The sequence below is a fragment of the Anolis carolinensis genome, chromosome 3 (genome assembly GCF_035594765.1).
Source record: "Anolis carolinensis isolate JA03-04 chromosome 3, rAnoCar3.1.pri, whole genome shotgun sequence".
NCBI lineage: Eukaryota > Metazoa > Chordata > Lepidosauria > Squamata > Dactyloidae > Anolis > Anolis carolinensis.
Genome location: NC_085843.1, coordinates 17,335,064 through 17,357,585, shown reverse-complemented (window position 1 = coordinate 17,357,585; position 22,522 = coordinate 17,335,064). Strand labels below are relative to the sequence as shown.

At 41.8% G+C, this 22,522-nt stretch overlaps 1 protein-coding gene across 1 annotated transcript; it reads right to left on the bottom strand.

The window, feature by feature from the left end:
* Positions 1-16,624: 16,624 nt before the first annotated feature.
* LOC134297330 (uncharacterized) lies at positions 16,625-21,906 on the bottom strand. The gene is made up of 2 exons (XM_062974525.1): positions 20,135-21,906; positions 16,625-16,906 (listed from the first exon to the last, which is right to left on the bottom strand). Exons 1-2 carry the CDS (start codon positions 21,680-21,682, stop codon positions 16,865-16,867), a joined length of 1,590 nt encoding a protein of 529 aa, XP_062830595.1. The 5' UTR covers positions 21,683-21,906; the 3' UTR covers positions 16,625-16,864.
* Positions 21,907-22,522: the final 616 nt, after the last annotated feature.

Below are 22,522 nucleotides of genomic sequence, written 5' to 3'. Positions count from 1 at the left end.
GTAGTAAACTGGGTATTTAAAAAATGTACTTGTCGCTGTCACTGCATGTGATTTCCCATAGCAAAAAGATCTGAATGTGTGACCTTAAACAAGTCAGAAAAGTGTGCTAATAATAGGGAATCATCATCATCATCATCATCATCATCATTCATTCATTTATCCATTTTATCGCACTTTCTCCCAATAGTGCGGCTCAAGGCAGCTAGCAACATACTAAAACAATACAAGTTAAAAACAATAGAAAATCAGAATAAAAGTAAGGTGAGCCAAAAGTCACAACAGGGTTTCAATATTTTATAACACCTTTATTTTTTGTTTTTAATTTGCAATATTATAGTCTAGCACCATATACAGTATATATAGGAAATAAATTTGCATGATGTGTGAAATATCAAATGTTGTAAATGGCATCCAATGCCATAGCATCATATAGAGTAGATACAAGGCCCCTTTCTGACTTTTGGCCCACTCTGTATAAATACAAAATTTAAATTTAAACATGAAACATTAAAGCTATCAAAATGTGTTAAGTACATAAAAGCTCTTTAATAACTTTCAAAGCAGCACCATATTGCATCCTGGCATTTCTAGGGAGGGAGTTCCAAAGTTTGAGAGCAGCCACCAAAAGGACCCTATCCCTTGTTCCCAAGTGAGATTGTACTCTGGACCTACCCACCCAGGAGTGCAGTGGGGTAAACGCTTGTGCTGGCAGGACTGCTGACCAAAAGGTTTGAATCCGAGGACAGTGGGTGAGCTCCCTCGGTCAACTCCAGCTCTCCATGCAAGGACATGAGAGCAGCCTCCCACAAGGATGGTAAAACATCAAATATCCGGGCGTCCCCCAGAAAATGTCCTTGCAGACGACCAATTCTCTTGCACCAGAAGTGACTTGCAGTTGCTCAAGTTGCTCCTGACATGAAAAAACCCTCCAAAATTCTCTAGTCTCTTATGTCATTTTCATAACAATCCTTCACAACAGACCTAAGAAAAATGTGTCCCTTTTCTTAAATATATCACAATGTAAAGGGTAATTTGTCAATGACTAACTGAATCTTTCCTCTGAAACCAGGCAGTTGCACTTTCCCATTGGTTGCACCTTGCTTTTTTAATTTTCTGATATAACCACAGTGTCCACCCCACTCCAAATCTCCCATGATTTTGTAGCACTTTATCAACTACCTCATGTTTACAAAACTCACTTAGCGCACTTTTGCCCAGCTCGTTTTTTATGATTCTATTGCTGTATTTTAATGTTTTTACCAATGTTTTTGTCATTTTTTTAAATGTTAATGCTTATTCTCATTCGCATGTGGTTTTTGTTATTTGATGTGTTTTATGTTTCTTATTGTATTTGCCTGGGCTTTCGCCCCATGTAATCTGCCCCGAATCCCTTCGGGGAGATGGAGGCGGGGTATAAGAATAAAGATTATTATTATTATTATTTTATTGTATGGCACAGCAAACAAGATAGATATGCTGGATTTTGTTTCACAAAATCACAAGTCGAACACTTCCCAAGTGTCCAGGACTGTGTGATGTATTTTTGGATGATGCGCGCAGATCCCAGTAGGGTGGCCTTTTGCAGTTGGCAGATCGTAATTTTGTCAATGTCTATTGTTTCCAAATGCCGGCTGAGATCTTTTGGCACAGCACCCAATGTGCCAATCACCACCGGGACAATAATAATAATAATAATAATAATAATAATAATAATAATAATAATAATAAGTTGTAGCCCTAAGTGAAGGATACTGTCCCTGCAGGTTCACCCAATCCTGCCAAAAATTTAAAAAGAAGATTCATTTCTGGCTGTTATTTTCCTTTTAATGTAATTAAACATTCTAGATGTGTTACCCTGCATCATCTCCAGGGACTATTATGCTTATAAATGTAATCCATTTTGGAATAGCTGGGGCTGAAGCAGACAGAATTATAGTCATTTGTTTATTTCCAGTCTCAACGGGGGACAGGAAGATTTGGAGCTCTGAATCAAGATTCGGATATGGACCCATGTTAATTTGGGCAAATCTGAAATTGGAGGATAGGGAAGCAGGTTGTTTTCCAAATTTGCTAAGCCCTGAGTGGAGGAAAAAAATCTCAGAAGCTAAAAAGGAAAAACAGGAAAGCAAAATGTTCCATCTTGTGAAAGATGCCTTATGGAAAATGAAGTAATGTTGGGTATATACTCCACAATTGCATGTCCAATATGGGATCAGCCAAAAATAATGCTAACTAAATTGGATTACTTCATATATCTCAATAGGAGTATGGGAACTAGATTGAGAGAAAAAATAGTTCCATTCTGTTCTGCTTTGGTCAGACCTTGACTGGAGTACTGTTTTCAGGTTTGAGCACCTGAAAGAAGAATTCAAGAAGGATATTGATAAGCAGGATGTGTTTAAAAGTGAGGGGTATGTTTAGCAAGCAGAAGAGAAGGCTGAGAGGAGACATGATAGCTAGGAAGCCAGCCAAAACCACATTAAAAAGTCAAGGGTCTGGAAGTCATGCCCTGTGATGAGTGGCTGAGGAGCTGGGTATGTTTAGCTTGGAGAAAAGAAGGCAGAGAGGGGACATGGTAGCTATCTTTAAACATTTGAAGGAATGTCAGATTAAAGATGGAGAGTAGAGACTTTATCACATTAACCCACTATTTCACAACAGTTGCATTAGCACAGATAATGGATACATATTGAGTTAATTTAAAAATCACGATAGTAAAATAGCACTGATTTTCCATTTTGGAGTTCTGCAATCATACTTCCAGACACCTTGTAACTCCGCCTTCCTGCACTACTGTAGTCCCTTTATTTTTTAAAAATATAATTTTTATTTTTAGCCCTATTGTGGAATTTCAACATTCAAAACAAAAAGGCAAAGGCATAAAATAAAAGGAAAAGAGTCAGCTTGGAAATATTGAAGGGGAAAGGGGAGAGGAGAAGGCTCCCTCTCCCAGAAACGGAAGGGACCCATAACACCAAGGCAGTGGTTCTCAACGTGTGGGTCCCCAGGTGTTTTGGCCTACAACTCCCAGAAATCTCAGCCAGTTTACCAGCTGTTAGGATTTCTGATAGTTGAAGGCTAAAACATCTGTGGACCCACAGGTTGAAAACCACTGCACTAAGGCATGTGATTGGTACATTACAGGATTGGGAATCATTAATGGATTTTACATAGCCAGATTGGGAGCCATTAAGGGGACAGGAGAATAACAGGGGAATCAAACTGGTAGTGTGATGCACACAATATTGATAGGACCATCACCAAAGATTATTGTTCAGTTGCAATGTCATTTGCTTGCCTCATGTGTGATGAAGCTCCAAGACATGGAGCAATGGGTTCACACTACAGAGAGTTTTCACCTAAACATTGAGAAGAACTTTTTGATGGTAAGAGCTCTTCAGTTGTAGACTTTTCTGTCTTGGAGTGTAGCAGAGTCTCCTTCTTTGGAGGTTCTCAAAGAGAGGTCAGAGTGCTTTGATTGTGTATTACTGCACGGTAGGGAGTTAGACTGGGTGACCCTTGTGGTCTCTTCTAACTTCATGTTTCTATGAAAAACTTCAGAAGAAGAAGTCCTCCGTCTTTCTCTTCATCGAGGTCCTCTTTGTTTAGTGACTGAAGTAAGTTCTTGAAAAAAACAGAAGCGTCCCATGAATCCCTTACAAAAAGAACCTTCAGGTATCTCATTTCACTGAAGTAATTTTTCTTTCATTCAAAGTCATCTTTTGAAAAGAAGTGTTTGAGTCTGCTTCATCAAAACACAAGGTACAACTATACCTGTTGATTTCTCTTTAGATAACAGGGGGACATTAAGTCTTGATAGGAAGTTATTGTTCCTTCCTCTTTCCCAGGAATGATTCAACCCCTATTGCCCAAAAAAGAGCAGAGAAGAAAATGGTACTCTTTCTTCATAAATCCTGATGTATTGTATTGCAATTATTTGGGAACTTAGGAAGAAAAGCTGACAAACCCCTATCTTCCCTTCTGGCAGTAAAACATAACCATTATTAATTAACTAACTTGTCCTAATTAATTCATTAGTTTACTAACAGCTGCTTTTATTTCAGTGCAAAATCCAACATAAATTATTACAAAAAGAGCAAAAAACCGAGCAGTTATAATGTTAGAGAACAATTAAAAAAACAATTAAATAAGCTAATATATTAAAATCAATTCGCTGGTGCTTTTGTAATACTCAGAGTCTGATGCCTGAGGCAGCTGCTTTTCACTGTCGAGTTATGGGATTTCCTTTGTTTTTTTTAATGGATCAAAGTATGAATTGCAGAAAGGGAGGCCTGTCATCACATAATATTGCTTATGTACTAATATTGATGTGATTGTGCATTGTTGGAGAGTCATTTAATCTGAGACCCTCCGCTTCTCAAGAACAAATTCATTTTGGCTTTTTTTCCAATGCATTATTTTCCAGTACTTTCCTCTAATATGTGCCTGAGAGATTATGCTTGCCAGCTACTACTTGCAGAATATATGGATAATCTAGGTTGCTTTTTGGGGAGCGTGAGGAAAGGTTCAGAACTATTTGACATTTGGAGTACAGTGTCTAGATCAGGGGTCCCCAAACTTTTTAAACAGGGGGCCAGTTCACGATCCTTCGGACCGTTGGAGGGCCGGACTATAGTTGCCCACCTAGCAATAACAACAACAACAACAACAACAACATGGTTGGAAGAGACCCTTTGGGCCATTGACCCCCCTTCTGCCTTTGTGCCCGAAAGCACAAGCAAAGCACCCCTGACAGATGGCCACCCAGCATCAATGTTAATAATTACTACTACTACTACTACTACTACTACTAATAATAATAATAATAATAATAATAAGGGTTGGAAGAGAACCTTAGGGCCATTTAGTCCAACCCCCTTCTGCCTTTGTGCACCAAAAGCACAAGGAAAGCTCCCCAGACAGATGGCCACCCAGCCTCAATGATGATAATAATAATAATAATAATAATAATAATAATAATAATAATAATAATAATAATAATGAAGAAGTTTGGAAGAGACCCCTTGGGCCATTTTGTCCAATCCCCTTCTGCCTTTGTGCACCAAAAGCACAAGCAAAGCACTGCTGACAGATGGCCACTCAGCCTCAATGTTAATAATAATAATAATAATAATAATAATAATAATAATAATAATAATAATAATAATAATGGTTGTAAGAGAAGAAGAGACCCCTTGGGTCATTTAGCCCAACACCCTTCTGCCCTTGTGCTGTGAGGGCTGGATAAATGGCTTCGGTGGGCCGCATCTGGCCTCCTGGCCTTAGTTTGGGGACCCCTGGTCTAGATCAAGGGAAATAACAATGCCCTTCTATGGTGCATTGGTCAGACCTCAGCTGGAATACTGTGTCCAGTTCTGGCCATCACAATTTAAGAGAGATATTGACAAGCTGGAACCTGTCCAGAGGAGGGTGTCTGAAATGATCAAAGGTCTGGAGACCATGCCCTATTTTAGTGATTTCAGTTAGGACTATGGTTAAAGGGTCCATGCCTAGTGAACATTATGCTAAACAAGATCAGCCAGGATAAACACACTCACTAGTTTGAAGACAAGCCACAGAGGTTTATTATGATTTCACTAAAAAGGATGCAAGTACAAGTAATTTTCTTCAAAAGGTACAAGCATAAAAATATGGAGACATGCAGGACATCTTATACAGTACTGACAGCTATTAAGACTCCCGTCCCCGGTTGGCTGAAAGAGAGGCAGGCTAGGATTTGCTCTCCGATGGGCCGGGCAGTTTCCTTTACGTCACAGTCTGCAGGAGACATTTTCCAGGGTGGGAAGAATGATAGTTGGGGATTGGTCTCTTCAAGAATCAATCCTTTGTAGAGACAATTCTTGGGAGAAAATGGTCCATGAGGAAACAATGGTGTGGATATGCAGATGAGACTCTGATTAACTCAAGTGTCCGGTTCCATGTGAGACAAAACATTAAAACCCAAAAGACAAAGGAAGAGCTGGCTGCCTTCAAGTTACATTTTGATACATATATTAGAAACAGTTTATACGCTTCATATAAGGAACTGACACAGTACACAGTATAGAAAAGATACAAACTATACAGAAATCATTAAATTGATACATGTTATTAAAGGGTTAGATTTGATAGAGTTTGTAGGGTACAGCTGCTACTACCCTGTTTCCCCTAAAATAAGACATCCCCAGAAAATAAGACCTAGTAGAGGTTTTGCTGAAATGCTAAATATAAGGCCTCCCCGGAAAGTAAGACCTAGCAAAGTTTTTGTTTGGAAGCATGCTCACCGAAGAGAACACCAGAGCATGCAGGATCTGTAAATGTACGTACCGTAGAGTATTGGACATGGAAATAATTGGTAGTAACAAGAAATTCTTGATAGGATTCACAGTTTGTCTGGTTATGCTGGTTTGTGATGACAATTATTGTACAGTATATAATAAATGTTCATTTTTTTCTTCATGGAAAAATAAGACATCCCCTGAAAATAAGATCTAGAGCATCTTTGGGAGCAAAAATTAATATAAGACACTGTCTTATTTTTGGGGAAACACGGTAGGTTCACTCCAGAGCCTCTAGTGCTTTAGTATTTCACAACTCAGGATCTCTGGAAAAGAGTTTAATAAAAATAAAAAATCATGTTATTTGGTGAACTATAGATGTGTGTGTGTATTGTGGCTCGATAAACAAAGAAACTGCAAAGGTCTGTGACTGCACCAAGTCTCTAATATTAATTATTATTTCTGCCTATGTTTATTACTATTACTGTTAGGCTTTTTTCCCAATCTGTAATGATATAATTGTATTTTTTTTCATTATAATTCAGGTTGAAATCAGAGTTCTTTAGGATTAATGCTTCAGTTGGTTACTGTTTTCTTAAGTTGGTTACTTAAAATTTATTGTCTTAGGTTGTAGATCCTGCTTTCTAAAGTTGTTTAGAAATCAAAATATGCGGGGTGGGGGAGTGTTTTCATTTAATACTTTAATATGTCTTGAATGTTGGTTAGGGATAGATTTAGGACAACATCATGCAGTGGTGTTTTTATTCACGACTAGGAAGCTTCCAACAGTTATTACAGTTATTAGATTTCTCATTGTTCAAAAGGTCCATAACAGGTTTCCTATCTTTCAGAAATCCTTCCATTGATTTCTCCTTTAGTTTGGCAATTTGGAATAACTCTCCTATTCATTCTTCCATTGTCAGTGCTTTGGAGCATTTCCAGGATCCAGCAAACATTGCTACTATTATATATTGAAAAAGCAGTCCATATTTGCTATCCAATCTTTTGTCCTTAATACTCCACAAAAACATTTCTGCTGACATTGCAAGATCTACTTTAATTTTATTTTGAACTAGCATGTACATCTTTAGGCCAATAACTTTTCACCTTCTTACAAATCCACCTCTTACTCTTGACAGCTGCAACATTGATTTGAAACATTCCTATACATTTTGGAAAAGTAATTGGGGTTAGATAACATCTAAGCACCATCTTATACACATTTCCTTTAAGTTAAGACACACTCTGTATTTTCTTGCTGGTATAATGGTTATTTGGTGTAGGTTCTTTTCAAACATTGCTGCTTTTCTGATATATTGTGAGATGCATTGAGCATAAATAAATGGAACAATAGCAAACAATCAAACAGATGATGATGGTGATGCCTTCATTTACTCCCTCTCCATGTGTCTTTCCTCTTCATTGTCATGATTCCCCGTTTGGGCAAAAAGTAATATCAATGCAATTTTTAAATGAGAATAAAAGAATTCAGCATCACTCTCCATGTATTTAATTATGTTTTCATTTAACGTTTCTCATCTGAAAATGCAAAGATAACATCTTTGTCACCTGGATATTTAAACCTACTTTCAACTATTCATCAGTACTGTCATAACATGATGTATTGCAGAAATGCTAGAGTGTCATCAACAACATCAAAGTAGTTTGCCTTGACTACCTAAAATAATATAAATATTTCAGAAATCTGAAAAGCAATGCACGGAGAGATCAATATTGCCACCAGCTACAGCACTCTCCATCTACTACCTTTGCATACAGCATTAGGTTGTTATGTATGCATTTGATCCAGTTTGAGAAAGAGAGAAAATAGAGAACAACGAAGCCAGGAATGTTTCATGCCTTATATGTGACATCTCATAGTTTCCATATTAGTGGTGAATCTGCTCCAGATTTTAGTCCAAACTTTAAATATGTATTCAAAATATTAAACCTTATCTCAGGATGCATCTACATTGTAGACTTTAATGTTGTTTGACACGCCCATCTGTATTTTAGAATGTTTTTTTTATGAATGTTGATGTAAGCTAATAATTTTTAATCTGATTTATAGTGTATTGTACAATTTTTATATGTGTGTTTATTGTAAGCTGCCCTGAGTCCCCTGTCGGGTGAGAAGGGCGGGATATAAATGTTGTAATAAATAAATAAATAAATACTTTAACTTTCATAGCTCAACGTCTCCTTTGTGGAGATAAAAAGCGGAATATGGATAAACATAATGATGATGACAACGACGATGATGATCTTATGGAATTCTGGAAATTGTATTTTTTGCAAGGTTTTTAGTCTTCTCTGCCTCACTAAACTACAACTCCCAGGATTCCATAACATTAAAGAATGGTAGTTAAAGTAGTATTTAAACAAAATTATTTTGCAGTGTAGATCAGGCAAATTTTTTAACTTGGGGGTCACATGGCGGGCCAGAGCAGAGTGGGTGGGCCGGGTAGGGAGGGAGCTGGGAGACCAGTGGGGTTGGTGCAGGGAGGGAGGGTTTCACATATGGCAGCTTGCTTGGTCCACAGCCGCACCCAGGAAGTTGTGCTCATCAGCACACCGGGCAGAGCCTCTTCCTGGCCTTCACCTCCATGGGACTTAGCTGCTCCTCACTGGCACCCATGGAGCCAGTGCATTCCCCTTCTTCCAGGCCTCCGCCCTCGCAATGAGGAAGGTGGCTCTCTTCCACCTCCTCTTCCTCCTTCTCAGCCTCAAGTTCCTCCTCGGAAAGAAGAACAACAGGGGCAGGCGGGAAAAGGAGGAGAGTTCTAGGTAACTGCATGCCCAGGCAGCGGCAGTGGAGGAGAAGGAGGAGGAGGAGGATCTGCTCTCCTTGTCACTGGAGGCAGAGGCCCAGAAGAAGAGAAGTGTGCTTGCAAGGAGCAACTGAGTTCTGTGGCAGTGGAAGCCAAGGTGTAGGCCAGGAAGACGCTCTGCCTTAGGCTGGTGTTGCTGCCGTATGTGACTTCCCTGGTCTTCTCTCAGCATGAGGACATGGACGGGCCAACACATTCTCATGTTTATAGGAAGGTGAAAGAGGAGGGCCTGAGAAAAGAGCCCAAAGGGTCGCATGCGGCCCCTGGGCCTGGGTTTGCCCATACCTGCTGTATATGCTTTCCTAAAGATAGATTCAGGACCTCTTTAAAAGTTCAGAGCAGAACATAGAATAGATATACTCACATGGAAGCTGCTATCTACACTTGATCCTCCATATTTGCAGATTTTGCATAACAGATTCAATCAACCTTGGAAAATAGTTGGAAAACAGCAATTTTTGATTTTGCTGTGCACCAAACCTTACACTTACTGTATATACTTGAGTATTTTCAAGTAGTTTTTCAGCCCTTTTTTTTTAAGACTGAAAAAGCCCCCCTCGGCTTATACTTGGGTGAGGGTCCTGGTTGGCTTATATTTGGGTCAGCTTATACTCAAGAATATATGGTACATTTATTATTTTTCTCTATTATTATTGGTATTATTACATTTATTATTTTTCTCTATTATTGTTGCTACAATTACATTTATTTTACTCTATTATTATTATTATTATTATTATTATTACATTTATTATTTCATTTTGATCTTATTATTATTATTATTATTATTATTGCATTTATTATTTTACTCTATTTATTATTACTTGTATTATTTTCCTGTATTTATTATTATTATTATTATTATTATTATTACATGTATTATTTTACCCTATTATTATTAAAAGGATACATAAGCACATTTACATTGAAGAAGATGAGAATAATGATTTGATCAGAGTTGGACAGTCTTATCTTAAATTTGAGCTTTATGTAAATATTCAAAAACATTTAACCTACTGATGCCTCAATTAATGTAATTTTATTGGTATCTATTTTTATTTCTGAAATTTACCACCCTCAGCTTATACTGGAGTCAATGTTTTCCTAGTTTTTTTGTGGTAAAATTAGGTGCCTCGGCTTATATTCGGGTCGGCTTATACTCGAGTATATACGGTATGTGTAGGCATATTATTCTGTAGGTTACCATGATTTCATATATCCTCCAGCTAGTGAGATTGAGACCTTCTGGTTGAATGTGGACACCTTCAGGAATAAGAAGTCATCTTAAAGGCAAATGATGAACTTGACATCTACTAACGAAGTATGTATTTTATGTACACACAATACAAATTGCATTAATATGGGAGCACAAGCACTAGGTTGTGAACATGGTTTATCCACATTCTGTAAAGTGATGATAAAGGATTAAAAATAAATAAATCAGATCCTTTCATGCTTACTGATGGGAAGAACTATAGAAATGCTGACCATAAATTCCTTGGATGGATAAGTCCATGGTACTGTATTACTACTCTGATGATTGTAATTGAGTTTTAATTATGCTTTGGTATGATGGCTTTATTGACATTCGAAATTGCCTTGAATGTTCTTCTACTTGGAAAAGCAGATTAGAAATGTGAAAAAGAAGTCAAGATTCTTAAACTGCAATTATAAACAATACTGCTGAGTGCTGTTTTCACATGGCTTTAACACTATAAAAATGAATATATGACTGTACAGTTTTACATGGAGTCAATATATATTTTGAGCATTGGACTACAACTCTGGAGAACAGGGTTCAAAAATTTGCTCAGCCATGAAGCTTAGACAACCCTGTGATAGGTTCTTCTTAGTGTCTCCATAAGTCTGAAATGACTTGAAGGCTCACACCACCATTAACAATATACCGCTACACAAAAGTACATCTTACTGTGTTAGTGGAATATACTCCTAAGAAAATGTGTATAGGATTGCAGCCTGAGTGAAGGAAAGATAAACGCACATGATCCAATTGAAGCAATGTACTTCTAGCTCCTGCTGATTCAATGTCAGCGTGAAATCTGAATGAAAATCTCTTTTATCAAAATCAATGGGATCTAGAAATACTTATCTTTGGATGGATCATGTTCACTGTATATCACACGTCAGCCTGTTTCTCCAGAGCAAAGAAACATACACAATATTTACACTCCATGGCCCATGTAGGCAATAGTGCAACAAGCAAAAAACTAGAGCTGACAAAGTTTTGAGCACATGATGGATGAATGGGAAAGTCCAGCCAAGGGCTGAGGAACTTGATCTGGTTGAGAAATACATGATAGCAAAATCTCACATAGATTAAATAGGGACTAAATGAAGACTTTAGACATAATTATCTGCTAGTGATTAATCATCAACGGTTTCAAACCTGAATTCATAATAAAGCCAATGACCATGTTCACTAGGCTTAGATTTCTGAAACAGATAAGAACTTAACATTTGGGAGAATGATTTTCAGAAGTGCCTCATTCAGATTTTAGCCCCTAAGCAGAGATCTCATTAATAATGACACTAAAACTCATCTTTACTTGATTGGGAACGTGAATGTGGCATGAATCATTTTGCAGTACTTACCTGTATACTAATCCAGGTGTCATTTTTGTGAGAGTTTCCAAGCAGCCCAATTCACAAACAACCTGGGATAGTAATGTCCCAGCATTTCAAGTGCTAGGACACACACATAGACATTGAGAAAGGAAGAGGTACATTCACTTTCATTTTCTGTGTGGTCAGACAATTAGAAAAAGAGGGAGGATATTGTTGGTCATTCATAAGCCTAATAGTCTCTCAAAGGTGTTCTCATAAGATTTCCAAATTTTATAATTAGGCTTGTTACCAATAAAGATATTAAGGTAGACAGTGGTGCAGGCTGGTTAGCAGCCAGCTGCAACAAATCACTCTGACCAAGAGGTCATGAGTTCGAGGCCAGCCCGTGCCAGCGTATGGCCCGGTCTCTGTTCTATGTCATGGAATTGAATGTTTGCCTTATATGTGTGCAATGTGATCCGCCATGAGTCCCCTTCGGGGTGAGAAGGGCGGAATATAAATACTGTAAATAAATAAATAAATAAATAAACAAGAAAACCACAATCACAGTTTGATAAAATCAGTTTCATATTGAGGTGAATTCAGTGATTCCTATTATTATTTCTACTATTATTATCATCATATTTATTTATACCCTGCCTTTCTCCCATGGGGACTCAAGGTGGCTATGGATTTTGGTTCTTTAAAATTTTTTGTTGTGAATGTAAAAACCTTGCAAAAAAGGTAGTGCATCTTAAAAAAAAATGGGCATTTGAATTTTTGTGATTAATGGCTTTTTCGTGACTACTAAGGCCCCAGTATCTTGGTGAGGAATGGAGGAACAAGATTAGTACATGTCGTTTTTCAGAAGTTGTTAGTATACAATTCCCATCAGTCATAAAAGCAAAATTCAGGGTGAGATTACAGTTGCAATCAAATAAGACCTGGAGAACTTCCTACAAATTAAAAATAACAGTACAATCCTAACTCAAAGATTTCCAGGGATAGGAATATGCAGAAGCTTCTTGTACTGGGTGAAGTGGTCTTCCACCAGGTGAATTGCCCTTATACCAACATAAACACCTTCTGCCAGATGATCTCAGAGATCAGATGGCATTTCACAGCTAGGGCGCATACAGTTGAACAACACCAGAGTGTGGTAAAAAGGGTGCAGCTAGAAAATTCCCCTGTGGGATCTTTCAAATTTTTGTAGGAAAGACTAGAGGAAAATCCTCAAAATCAATATAGGCTATAGAGGTAAAGCACCCACAGATAAATACTATTATTTGGACCTCTTCACACAGCCCATGGGTCTGTGACTTTGTGCATTGGCACCCGGTCCCTGTGCCCATCAGATGGGAGAAAGGGCAGCAACACACGGCAACACTTGTTTCCCTGCCCCCCTTTCCCTCATCATATGGGGAAAACAGGAGAAAAGTGAAGGTAGCTCCATTGGAACTACCCAAAAAACACTTTCCTCCATGTGGTGGAAGAGGAAGCACCTTCTGATGCTTCTCCTCCACCTTGGAAAGTATGTGAGTGGGGCCTGCCATGAGTCATCTCATGGCGCTTGGCAGGCACTGGCTAAGCCCCGGGCAAAAGTGCCAAAGCGGGCCTATATTGCCCTGCATGAAGAGGTCCCTGATCCTTTGCAGGGCAGAATAATCTACCCCCTCTCTCATTCTGCTAGAAGAGGAAAACAAGCTACTCCCACATAAGCTAACTGAAGCTTTGACAGTAGTGGTAGCTATAGCAAGTTGTTTAGAAGAAATAAATAAAAGGCGGGGTTGTTGTATGTCTTTCGGGCTGTGTGGCCATGTTCCAGAAGTATTCTCTCCTGACGTTTCGCCCACATCTATGGCAGGCATCTTCAGAAGCTGTGAGGCATGGATAAACTGCAGACTAATTGAACCAGGGATTTCAGCCATAGCAGAGGACTTGATGAACCAATCTGGACACAGTATATTATTTGAGAACACAGAAATGCTTGAACACTCCAACAACTATCATGTCAGATTACACAGAGAAGCCACTGAAATCCACAAGCATGTGGACAACTTCAACAGAAAGGAGGAAACTATGAAAATGAACAAAATCTGGCTACCAGTATTAAAAAACTCAAAAATCAAAACAGAAGATGGGAAGCAACACTCTGAGGGCAGAGGAGCCCCAAGGACGGCTAATGACTCTTAACAAAGGATGGCCCCCCTGGCAAGAGCCAAACCTTTCCAATGCTAATTAGGGTGATTAGCTGAAACATTAATCTGAATTAATTCCAAGTAATGTTTAACATGCGCAGGTTGGGATGGGTTCCACCCAGTTTCAGATGGCTGAATATTTGGTCAGCTGGTCTTTTTGCTATATTTTCAAATTAGAGCTATACTTTTAATTCAGACATCTTGTTTTCACTCTCGTATTAGGATTACAGCTCTGAAATTACATAGTAATTCCATAAGTGAAATCTCATATTAAGCAAAAAGCATAATAAATGCATTTCACTTAAGGTTACTAATTTCTGCTCTGGGCTTATCCTAGGAAAAAAGATTAATTTACTCACCACTTGGGTGAGCTGCTGGAATAATAATTTTAAGCATTTAAAAGGAGAAGAGATATTTTCACTACAATTATAATACTGTAGTGTTGTTTGGAACTCTCTCCTTCCTGAAATGTCTTTGTGCTTTGTTTTGTGGGGCAGACTTCTTCAGGTTCCCTCTGGCATGAATCTGGGACAGCGTGACTTTTTTTTGGCTTAACTATTAATATTAATTAACATTCTTAATTAATAGCATGCTTTTCTCCCAACAAGGGACCCAAGGTGACTCACAGCAGAGATTATAGTAAAGCACAGCTAAAAACTGGCTAATACATTTTTAAAAATAATTAAATAAGCGATGCTATTGCAACATCACTACTAATTTAAAACAGTTTCAAAGTATTTGAAAGTACAGTACTTACTTACTTAGGCGATCCCTTGTAGCTCAAGGAGGATTGTCTTCCATCCTTGGTGTCTTGGGGGTGGTTTCTTAGGTGGCTGAAGAGACCTATTCTTGATCTGCATGTTCTTCCGCAGTGAGGACATCGCTTTCCAGGTGGAAGGCGGTCCCGGTCAGGGTTGGCTTGACGGGCCTTCCTCTTGGACGGGCCTCATGCCTCTTCAAACTCTGCATCACTGCAGGTCACAGCTGACCTCCAATTAGAGCGCTCAAGGGCCAGGGCTTCCCAGTTGTCAGTGTCTATGCCACAGTTTTTAAGGTTGGCTTTAAGCCCATCTTTAAATCTCTTTTCTTGCTCACCAACATTACATTTCCCGTTCTTGAGTTCGGAGTAGAGTAGCTGTTTTGGGAGACGGTGATCAGGCATTCGGACAACGTGGCCAGTCCAGCGAAGTTGATGGTGTAGGAGCATCGCTTCAATGCTGGTGGTCTTTGCTTCTTCCAGCACACTGACATTTGTCCGCTTGTCTTCTCAAGAGATTTGCAGGATTTTTCTGAGGCAGCGCTAATGGAAACGTTCCAGGTGTTGGGTGTGACGTCTGTAGACCGTGCACGTTTCGCAGGCGAAGAGCAGGGTTGGGAGGACAATGGCTTTGTAAACAAGCACCTTGGGATCTCTACAGATGTTCCGATTATCAAACACTCTCTGCTTCATTCTGAAAAATGCTGCACTCGCAGAGCTCAGGCGGTGTTGTATTTCAGTGTCAATGTTGACTTTTGTGGAGAGGTGGCTGCCAAGGTAGTGGAAATGGTCAATGTTTTCTAATGTGACACCATTAAGTTGTATTCCTGGCATTGCAGAGGGATTAGCTGGTGCCTAGTACAGTACTATGCCACTCCCTTAAAAGAGCCCTCTGCGCAGATGGTTAAAAGCATGTTTTAATAACAAAGCCCATTAGCTGGTGAAAGGAGAGAAGGAAGGGGACCCTTCTGTTTTTCACCTCTTGTGGAAGAGAATTCCATGTTTTAGGAATATCTACTGAGATGGATGAATGGCAGTTAAAGTGATGTGAAATTGCTATAATTGTGCAGCATATGCTTTCTGAGGTAAGAACTATATGAGAACATCCAGAAGTTTGAAACCCAGTGGATCAATTTTGGGAAATGTGGGAGATATTACTGGATCTATCAAGAAGAATAATCAGTTTGATAAGGCAGGGGCTGAAATATAACCCTCTCAGGTTTGAGAGAGAAAGAAAGCAAGCTTAAACTTCCTCCTAAAATAAATACCGTATATACTCCAGTATAAGCCGACCCGAATATAAGCCGAGGCACCTAATTTTACCACAAAAAACTGGGAAAACATTGACTCCAGTATAAGCCGAGGGTGGTAAATTTCAGAAATAAAAATAGATACCAATAAAATTACAGTAATTGGGGCATCAGTAGGTTAAATGTTTTTGAATATTTACATAAAGCTCAAATTTAAGATAAGACTGTCCAACTCTGATCCAATCATTATTCTCATCAATGTAAATGTGCTCATGTATACTTTTAATAATAATAACAGGAAAATAATACATATAATAATAATAATAAATACAGGAAAATAATACAAGTAATAATAAACAGAGTAAAATAATAAATGCAATAATAATAAGATCAGAGTGAAATAATAAATGTATTTATAATAATAATAAAAATAGAGTAAAATAAATGTAATAGTAGCAACAATAACAGAGAAAAATAATAAATGTAATAATACCAATAATAATAGAGAAAAATAATAAATATACTATATATACTTGAGTGTAAGCCAACCCGAATATAAGCCCACCAGGACCCTCACCCGAGTATAAGCTGAGGAGGTTTTTTTCAGTCCTAAAAAAAGGGCTGAACAACTAGGCTTATACTCGAGTATATACAGTACTAGTAGCTCTACTGGCAAAATTTCTTGCTCATAATCAAACATAGTGTCAGCTCACCACAGCCGCTCCTGAATGAACACACGAGACTCTTTGTGGTATCACCAGGAACTTTTACTGTAGGAAACATGAACATCAGAAAAGCCAAGAATGGGAGGCTCCGGCCAACCCTCCTTTATATACCCTCCCCCTCGTTTGAACAGTCTCTTCCCGCTCAGTAAAACCCCGCGCAAATTCCCCGCCAAGTCCATCAGCCGTTTCTCCTCCGAGTCCTGGGACGCAGGTGTCTTATCAATGTCAGTGACCCTGAAACTCAGAGCCACATCCAGGCTCTAGTAGCAGGGTTCTGACATGGCGTCCTCCTCCCCTTCGTCCTGGAAGGAAAAGATTAAACACAACTATTGTTCTCCGCTGTCCAGAGTTCCTTTATACTTTTTTAACAAGCTGCAATGGAATACCGGGTGTACCTTTCCTAGGTCCTTGGGTAGCCTCAGCTCATAGGTCACTTCGTTTATTCTTTTTGCTACCCTGAATGGCCCTATATAGCGTGGAGCCAATTTCTTGGATGGGAACCCCAATTTCAGGTTTTTTGTGCTCAGCCAAACCAGGTCTCCTTCGCCCAATTTGTCCCCCTCTCGGCGCCTACGATCCGCAAAGAGCTTGTACTTCTTTTGTGTTTCCCGCAATGCCTCTACCACGGTTTGCCACCCTTGCTTGATTTTGGCCGGCCATTCCTCGTCGGTCTGGCCCTCCCCTTCCTTCCACTCGGGTAGCCTGGGGAAAGGTGCCACCTCCTGTCCGTATACTATTTCGAATGGGGCACGACCTGTGGCTGAATGTACGGCCCCGTTAAAAGCCATCTCAGCAAACGGAAGAAGGTCCGCCCAATCATCCTGTCTATAATTGGTGTACATCCTTAAGAATTGGCACAGTGTCTGTTGGGTACGTTCGACCCCCCCGTTGGTCGCGGGATGAAAGGCCGAGCTCAGGTTCCTTTCTGCTCCTAACAGCTGTAAGAATTTTCCCCAAAATTTTGCAGTAAATTGGACTCCCCGGTCACTAATTATCTTGTCGGGACACCCATGTAGGCGATATACATGCTTCACATACAAATCAGCAAGTTTTTCAGCTGAAGGAAGTTTTGGCAGAGCCACAAAGTGTGCCTGTTTTGAGAATAGGTCCAATATTGTCCAAATGTATCTGTGGCCTCTGCTGGGGGGTAGTTCGCCTACAAAATCCATGGCTACGCATTCCCATGGCCTCATGGGCTCCACCACCTTCTGCAATAGCCCCTGGGGCTTCCCCGGTGGTGTTTTTCCCTCTGCGCATAGTTCACACTGCGTGACGTACCCCCTGGCGTCTTTCCTCATTCCGGGCCACCAGCATTGTTTGGCCAACAGTTTAATAGTCCTGGTGGGGCCTAGATGACCCGCACCCTTGTTATCATGGTACTTCCTTAACATTTCTCGTCTTAAACATTCAGGAATATACAATTTCTTATTTACAAACACCAAATCCCCACACAATTCTCCCTTTTCTTTGTTTGTTTGTAACCATTTGTCCATTCCATACGCTCGCTTCAACTCTTCCTCCCATATTTCTCCTCCCCCCGTGGAAATGGCAGTACGTTTGTTTTCTTTGTCCGCTTGTGCTCGAGTTAGTACTGCCAGGCCCCATTGCTTATCAAGAAAAATACTCCCTTCAGATTCCTGAATTCCTCCCCCGTGCTGAGGCATCCGAGAGAGAGCGTCAGCGAGTATATTATGTTTCCCCTGGAAGAATCTGAGTCTGAAATCAAAACGGCTGAAATATTGGGCCCATCTAATTTGCTTCGCCGATAGTTTACGAGGGGATCTTAGATACTGTAAATTTCTATGGTCAGTCCACACCTCAAACGGTGTTCCACTTCCTTCCAGGAAGTGTCTCCAGCACTCTAGTGCTTTTAGAATCGCTAAGGCTTCTCTCTCCCAAATCGGCCAGTTTTTTTCTGTATCGCTAAACTTTTTTGACAGATAGCCACATGGCTTCAGGTTCCCCCCCTCGTCTTTCTGTAGCAGAACTGCCCCATATGCCCGGTCTGACGCATCGCAATGTAATACAAAGGCTTTAGACATATCAGGGTGCTGTAGGACAGGCTCCTCAGTAAAACGCTTTTTAAGGGCTTCGAAAGCTTCCTGGCATTCTATTGTCCAGGTCAGTTTGGCCCCTGGGGCCTTCACTTTGGCTGTTTCTCCCCTACCTTTAGTCTTTAACAAATCCGTTAATGGCAAAGTGAGGCGCGCAAAGTCCTTGATAAATGTTCTATAGAAGTTTGCGAACCCTAGGAAGGATTGCAGCTGCTTCCGTGTTTTGGGGGCTTCCCACCCCCTCACGTCTTCTACCTTCGCAGGGTCCATCGCCACTCCCTGGGAGGAAATCCTATACCCCAGAAAGTCTATCTGGTCTTTATTGAACTCGCACTTGGCAAGCTTCGCATACAGTTTTGCTTCTCTCAACTTTTGCAGGACTTCCCTGACTAGTTCTATGTGTTGCTCCTTAGTCCGAGATACTAACAATATGTCATCTAAAAAAACAAAGACTCCCTTGTACAACAATGGATGCAACACTTCGTTGATTAATTGCATGAACGCGGCGCCTCCGCCGCACAAACCGAAAGGGAGCACACGATAATTGAATAATCCGAATGCACAGGAGAAGGCCGTCTTCCACCTGTCCTCTGGTTTAATCTGCAATTTATGGTACGCTTCAATTAAGTCCAATTTAGTGAATATCTGTCCCTCCGATAACTGGGCGATCAAGTCCTTCACTAAAGGTAGGGGGTATTTATTTCCAGAACTGATTGCATTCAGGCCCCTGTAGTCAATGCAGAGCCTCAGCGTTTGGTCCTTTTTGCGCCTGAACAACACAGGCGCCCCTAGAGGGGAATTTGAAGGCTCTATGAAACCCCTCGCTAGGTTTTTATCAATGTATTTTCTCAGTTCCTCCTTTTCCCTAGCCGACATTGGGTATATTTTTGCCTTGGGAAGCTCTGCTCCTGGGACTAGCTCTATCTTCACTTCAACTCTCCGCTTCGGTGGGAAACTGTCTGCTTCCTTCTCATCAAATACGTCCACAAAATCCCGATACTCTGGGGGTAATTTATCTGCCAGTTCTGCTATCCTGATAGAGTCTTCCTCCCCCCTTTTCCCCGGCTCTCTCTCCACTTCCTGGCTCCCTTCTTCCAACTTCATCCTGAAGATCATGCTCTTATCCTCCCAGTTGATTTGCGGGTTGGCCTGCCCCAGCCATGGCATGCCTAGTATAACATTATAGCTGGCTATTTGTGATATCACAAATGACACCTTTCCTTCCCAACTCCCTATCTTACACTTTACATCTTCGGCACTGTACTTAGCTAATGATCCCGATGCTGTGGATCCGTCCAACTGCGAAAAAGCTATTGGGGATTCTAGGTTCGTTCTTTCGCATCCCAATCCCTCGGCTAATTCAGGGGAGATGATGTTCCTGGAACATCCACAATCCACAAATGCTTTGCAGGTTGCTTGTTTGCTGCCACTTTCCAGCTGAATGGGGACCACTATCATGGCTTTGTCCTGACTTACCAACCCCCCCGAGTGGTGCCTCATCGGTGGTTCTTCCTCGGCGCGTTTCCCTGCCACGGCTCTTGGTTTGGGCGGGCCTCCGCCTTCCCCTTTTCTCTGCCAGCACTCGGCAGCCCTGTGGCCCAAACGGCCGCACACGAAGCAGCCCCTCCTGCTGGTGCTCACGTTCCCTGTCGGCTCCGTTCTCCTCCCGGCTGGGGTTGATCCCTCCTTCCGGCTCCCCTCTTTCATCTGCGGCCGCTGCTGTAGCCCTCCTCGGTGCCTCCTCGCCTGGGCCAGCGATGTCTCGATGCGCCCCGCCAGCTGAATCCATCCGCGTAGTGTGTCAGGCTCATCGCGATGCACCGCCCAGGAGAGGATCTCCCGCCTGAGCCCCTCTTTGAAGAGTTCTATCTTTGTCACTGCAGACCATTCCGGCACCTTTTCAGCGAGGCATTGGAACTCCTCCGCATACTCAGATACCGACCTCTGCCCCTGGGAGACGGTCTTCAACTCCTCCCTCGCCCGGATCTGCTCCAGTGGATCTCGGAAACGGGTCTCCAGGGCCCCCATAAAGCGTCGGAGTGACCCCAGACATGGGTCGCGCCGCGCGTGTAGTTGAACGTACCAGCTGGCCGCTCCCCTCTTCAACACTGCACCAATGGCCCGTACCCGGCTGGATTCCGTTCTAAAGGTGTGGGCATTGTCCTCCATATAGCCCCTCACCGTGGTCAGGAAAAAATCCAGTTCAGAGGACTCTCCCCCAAACTCGATCCTTAGTTCCTCTCGTCTCGGTAGGGGTCCCTGTGGTGGCAATCCCCAATCCTCCGCCCGTCGCAAGCCCCCTTGCGGGCCAGTGGGCCCCGCTGCTGCTTCCCTTTGTCCTGTGCCACGCCCGGCATTCGCCAGGGGCACCAGGGTCTCAGTTGGGAGCGTAGCCGGGATTCTCGGAGGCTTTTCCCCTTCGTCGTCACTCTCCTCCACCCGCGTCAGGCTCGTTTGGATCTTGGGCCGGGCACCGGGCTCCTTTCGCATTTCCCTTCCCTTCGGTGCTGGGAGGTCTGCAAAGCCCTGGCTGCTTCCCATGCTCACGTCCCACATTGAGCTAGCCCGGAGTTCCCTTCCTCGCTCCGGCTCCGCCAAAACCGCCAGGCGCTCCATCGCCCTCGACATCACTGCCAGGGTGGTCTCCATCGCCGACATCCTCTCCTCCAGAAACACCATCTTTTGCGGGCCTGGGGAAGGTGAACCTTCCTCTCCTCCGGTGCTATCTCCCCGCACCACTCCGCGCCTCTGGGTTACCCCATTTGGCTGGGCATAAGCGGTGGATGACGCCAGGGCCGCCAGCTGGTGGAACTCAGCGTCCGTCTCGGGAGTGGCCCTTTCCGACCTTCCTCCTCCGGCGCCCAAGAGCTCTTCATCCTCCACTTGCATGTTACACCTCACCGCTACAGCGGGATGGTGTCCGTATTCTTGGCTTAGTGTCAGCTCACCACAGCCGCTCCTGAATGAACACACGAGACTCTTTGTGGTATCACCAGGAACTTTTACTGTAGGAAACATGAACATCAGAAAAGCCAAGAATGGGAGGCTCCGGCCAACCCTCCTTTATATACCCTCCCCCTCGTTTGAACAGTCTCTTCCCGCTCAGTAAAACCCCGCGCAAATTCCCCGCCAAGTCCATCAGCCGTTTCTCCTCCGAGTCCTGGGACGCAGGTGTCTTATCAATGTCAGTGACCCTGAAACTCAGAGCCACATCCAGGCTCTAGTAGCAGGGTTCTGACACATAGCATCAAGAAGAGAAGGTTAACAGGTGACATGATAGTCATGTTTAAATATTTGAAAGGATCTTATATTGAGGGGGTAACATGCTTGTTTTCTCTTACTCCAGAAACTAGGGCACCGAGCAATGGATTTATACTACAGAAAAAGAGATTCCACCTAAATATTAGGAAGAACTTCCTGGTTGTAAAAGTTACTCAGATGTGGAATAGCCTACCTTGGAGTATAGTACAGTCTCCTTCTCTGGAGGTTTTGATATATGGTGGATCACTATCTGTTAGGAGTGATTTGATGGTATATTCCTGCATGTATGTGGACTTGATAGCCCTTGTGGTCTCCTCCTGCTCTAGAATCCTGTGTATTATTCTCCATGTCTAGTAGAGGAAAGAGAGGGAAGAAGACAAGTGATTGCTTGTGCATATAGTTGTAAGAAATGTGTGGGGGGAAAGTCTATGAACTATTAGTCAGTAATAGATGAACCTGTGCAAGGTTTGCTAATGCTAACTAGCACTCAGTCTTCATTGAAGATTGGAGCAGGAAATGTAAATCAGGTAAGCTCATACCAGAATCTTAAAAAAATTATTTAAGCATTTCTGCCACCAGTAGTTCACCAGACAAGGGTACAGA

Coding starts and splice junctions, on each gene's coding strand:
- LOC134297330 (XM_062974525.1), bottom strand. CDS start 21,682: ATGTTCATGTTTCCTACAGTAAAAGTTCCTGGTGATACCACAAAGAGT. Junction 16,907..20,134: donor GGCACCACTCGGGGGGGTTG/GTAAGTCAGGAC, acceptor TTTTCCTTCCAG/GACGAAGGGGAGGAGGACGC.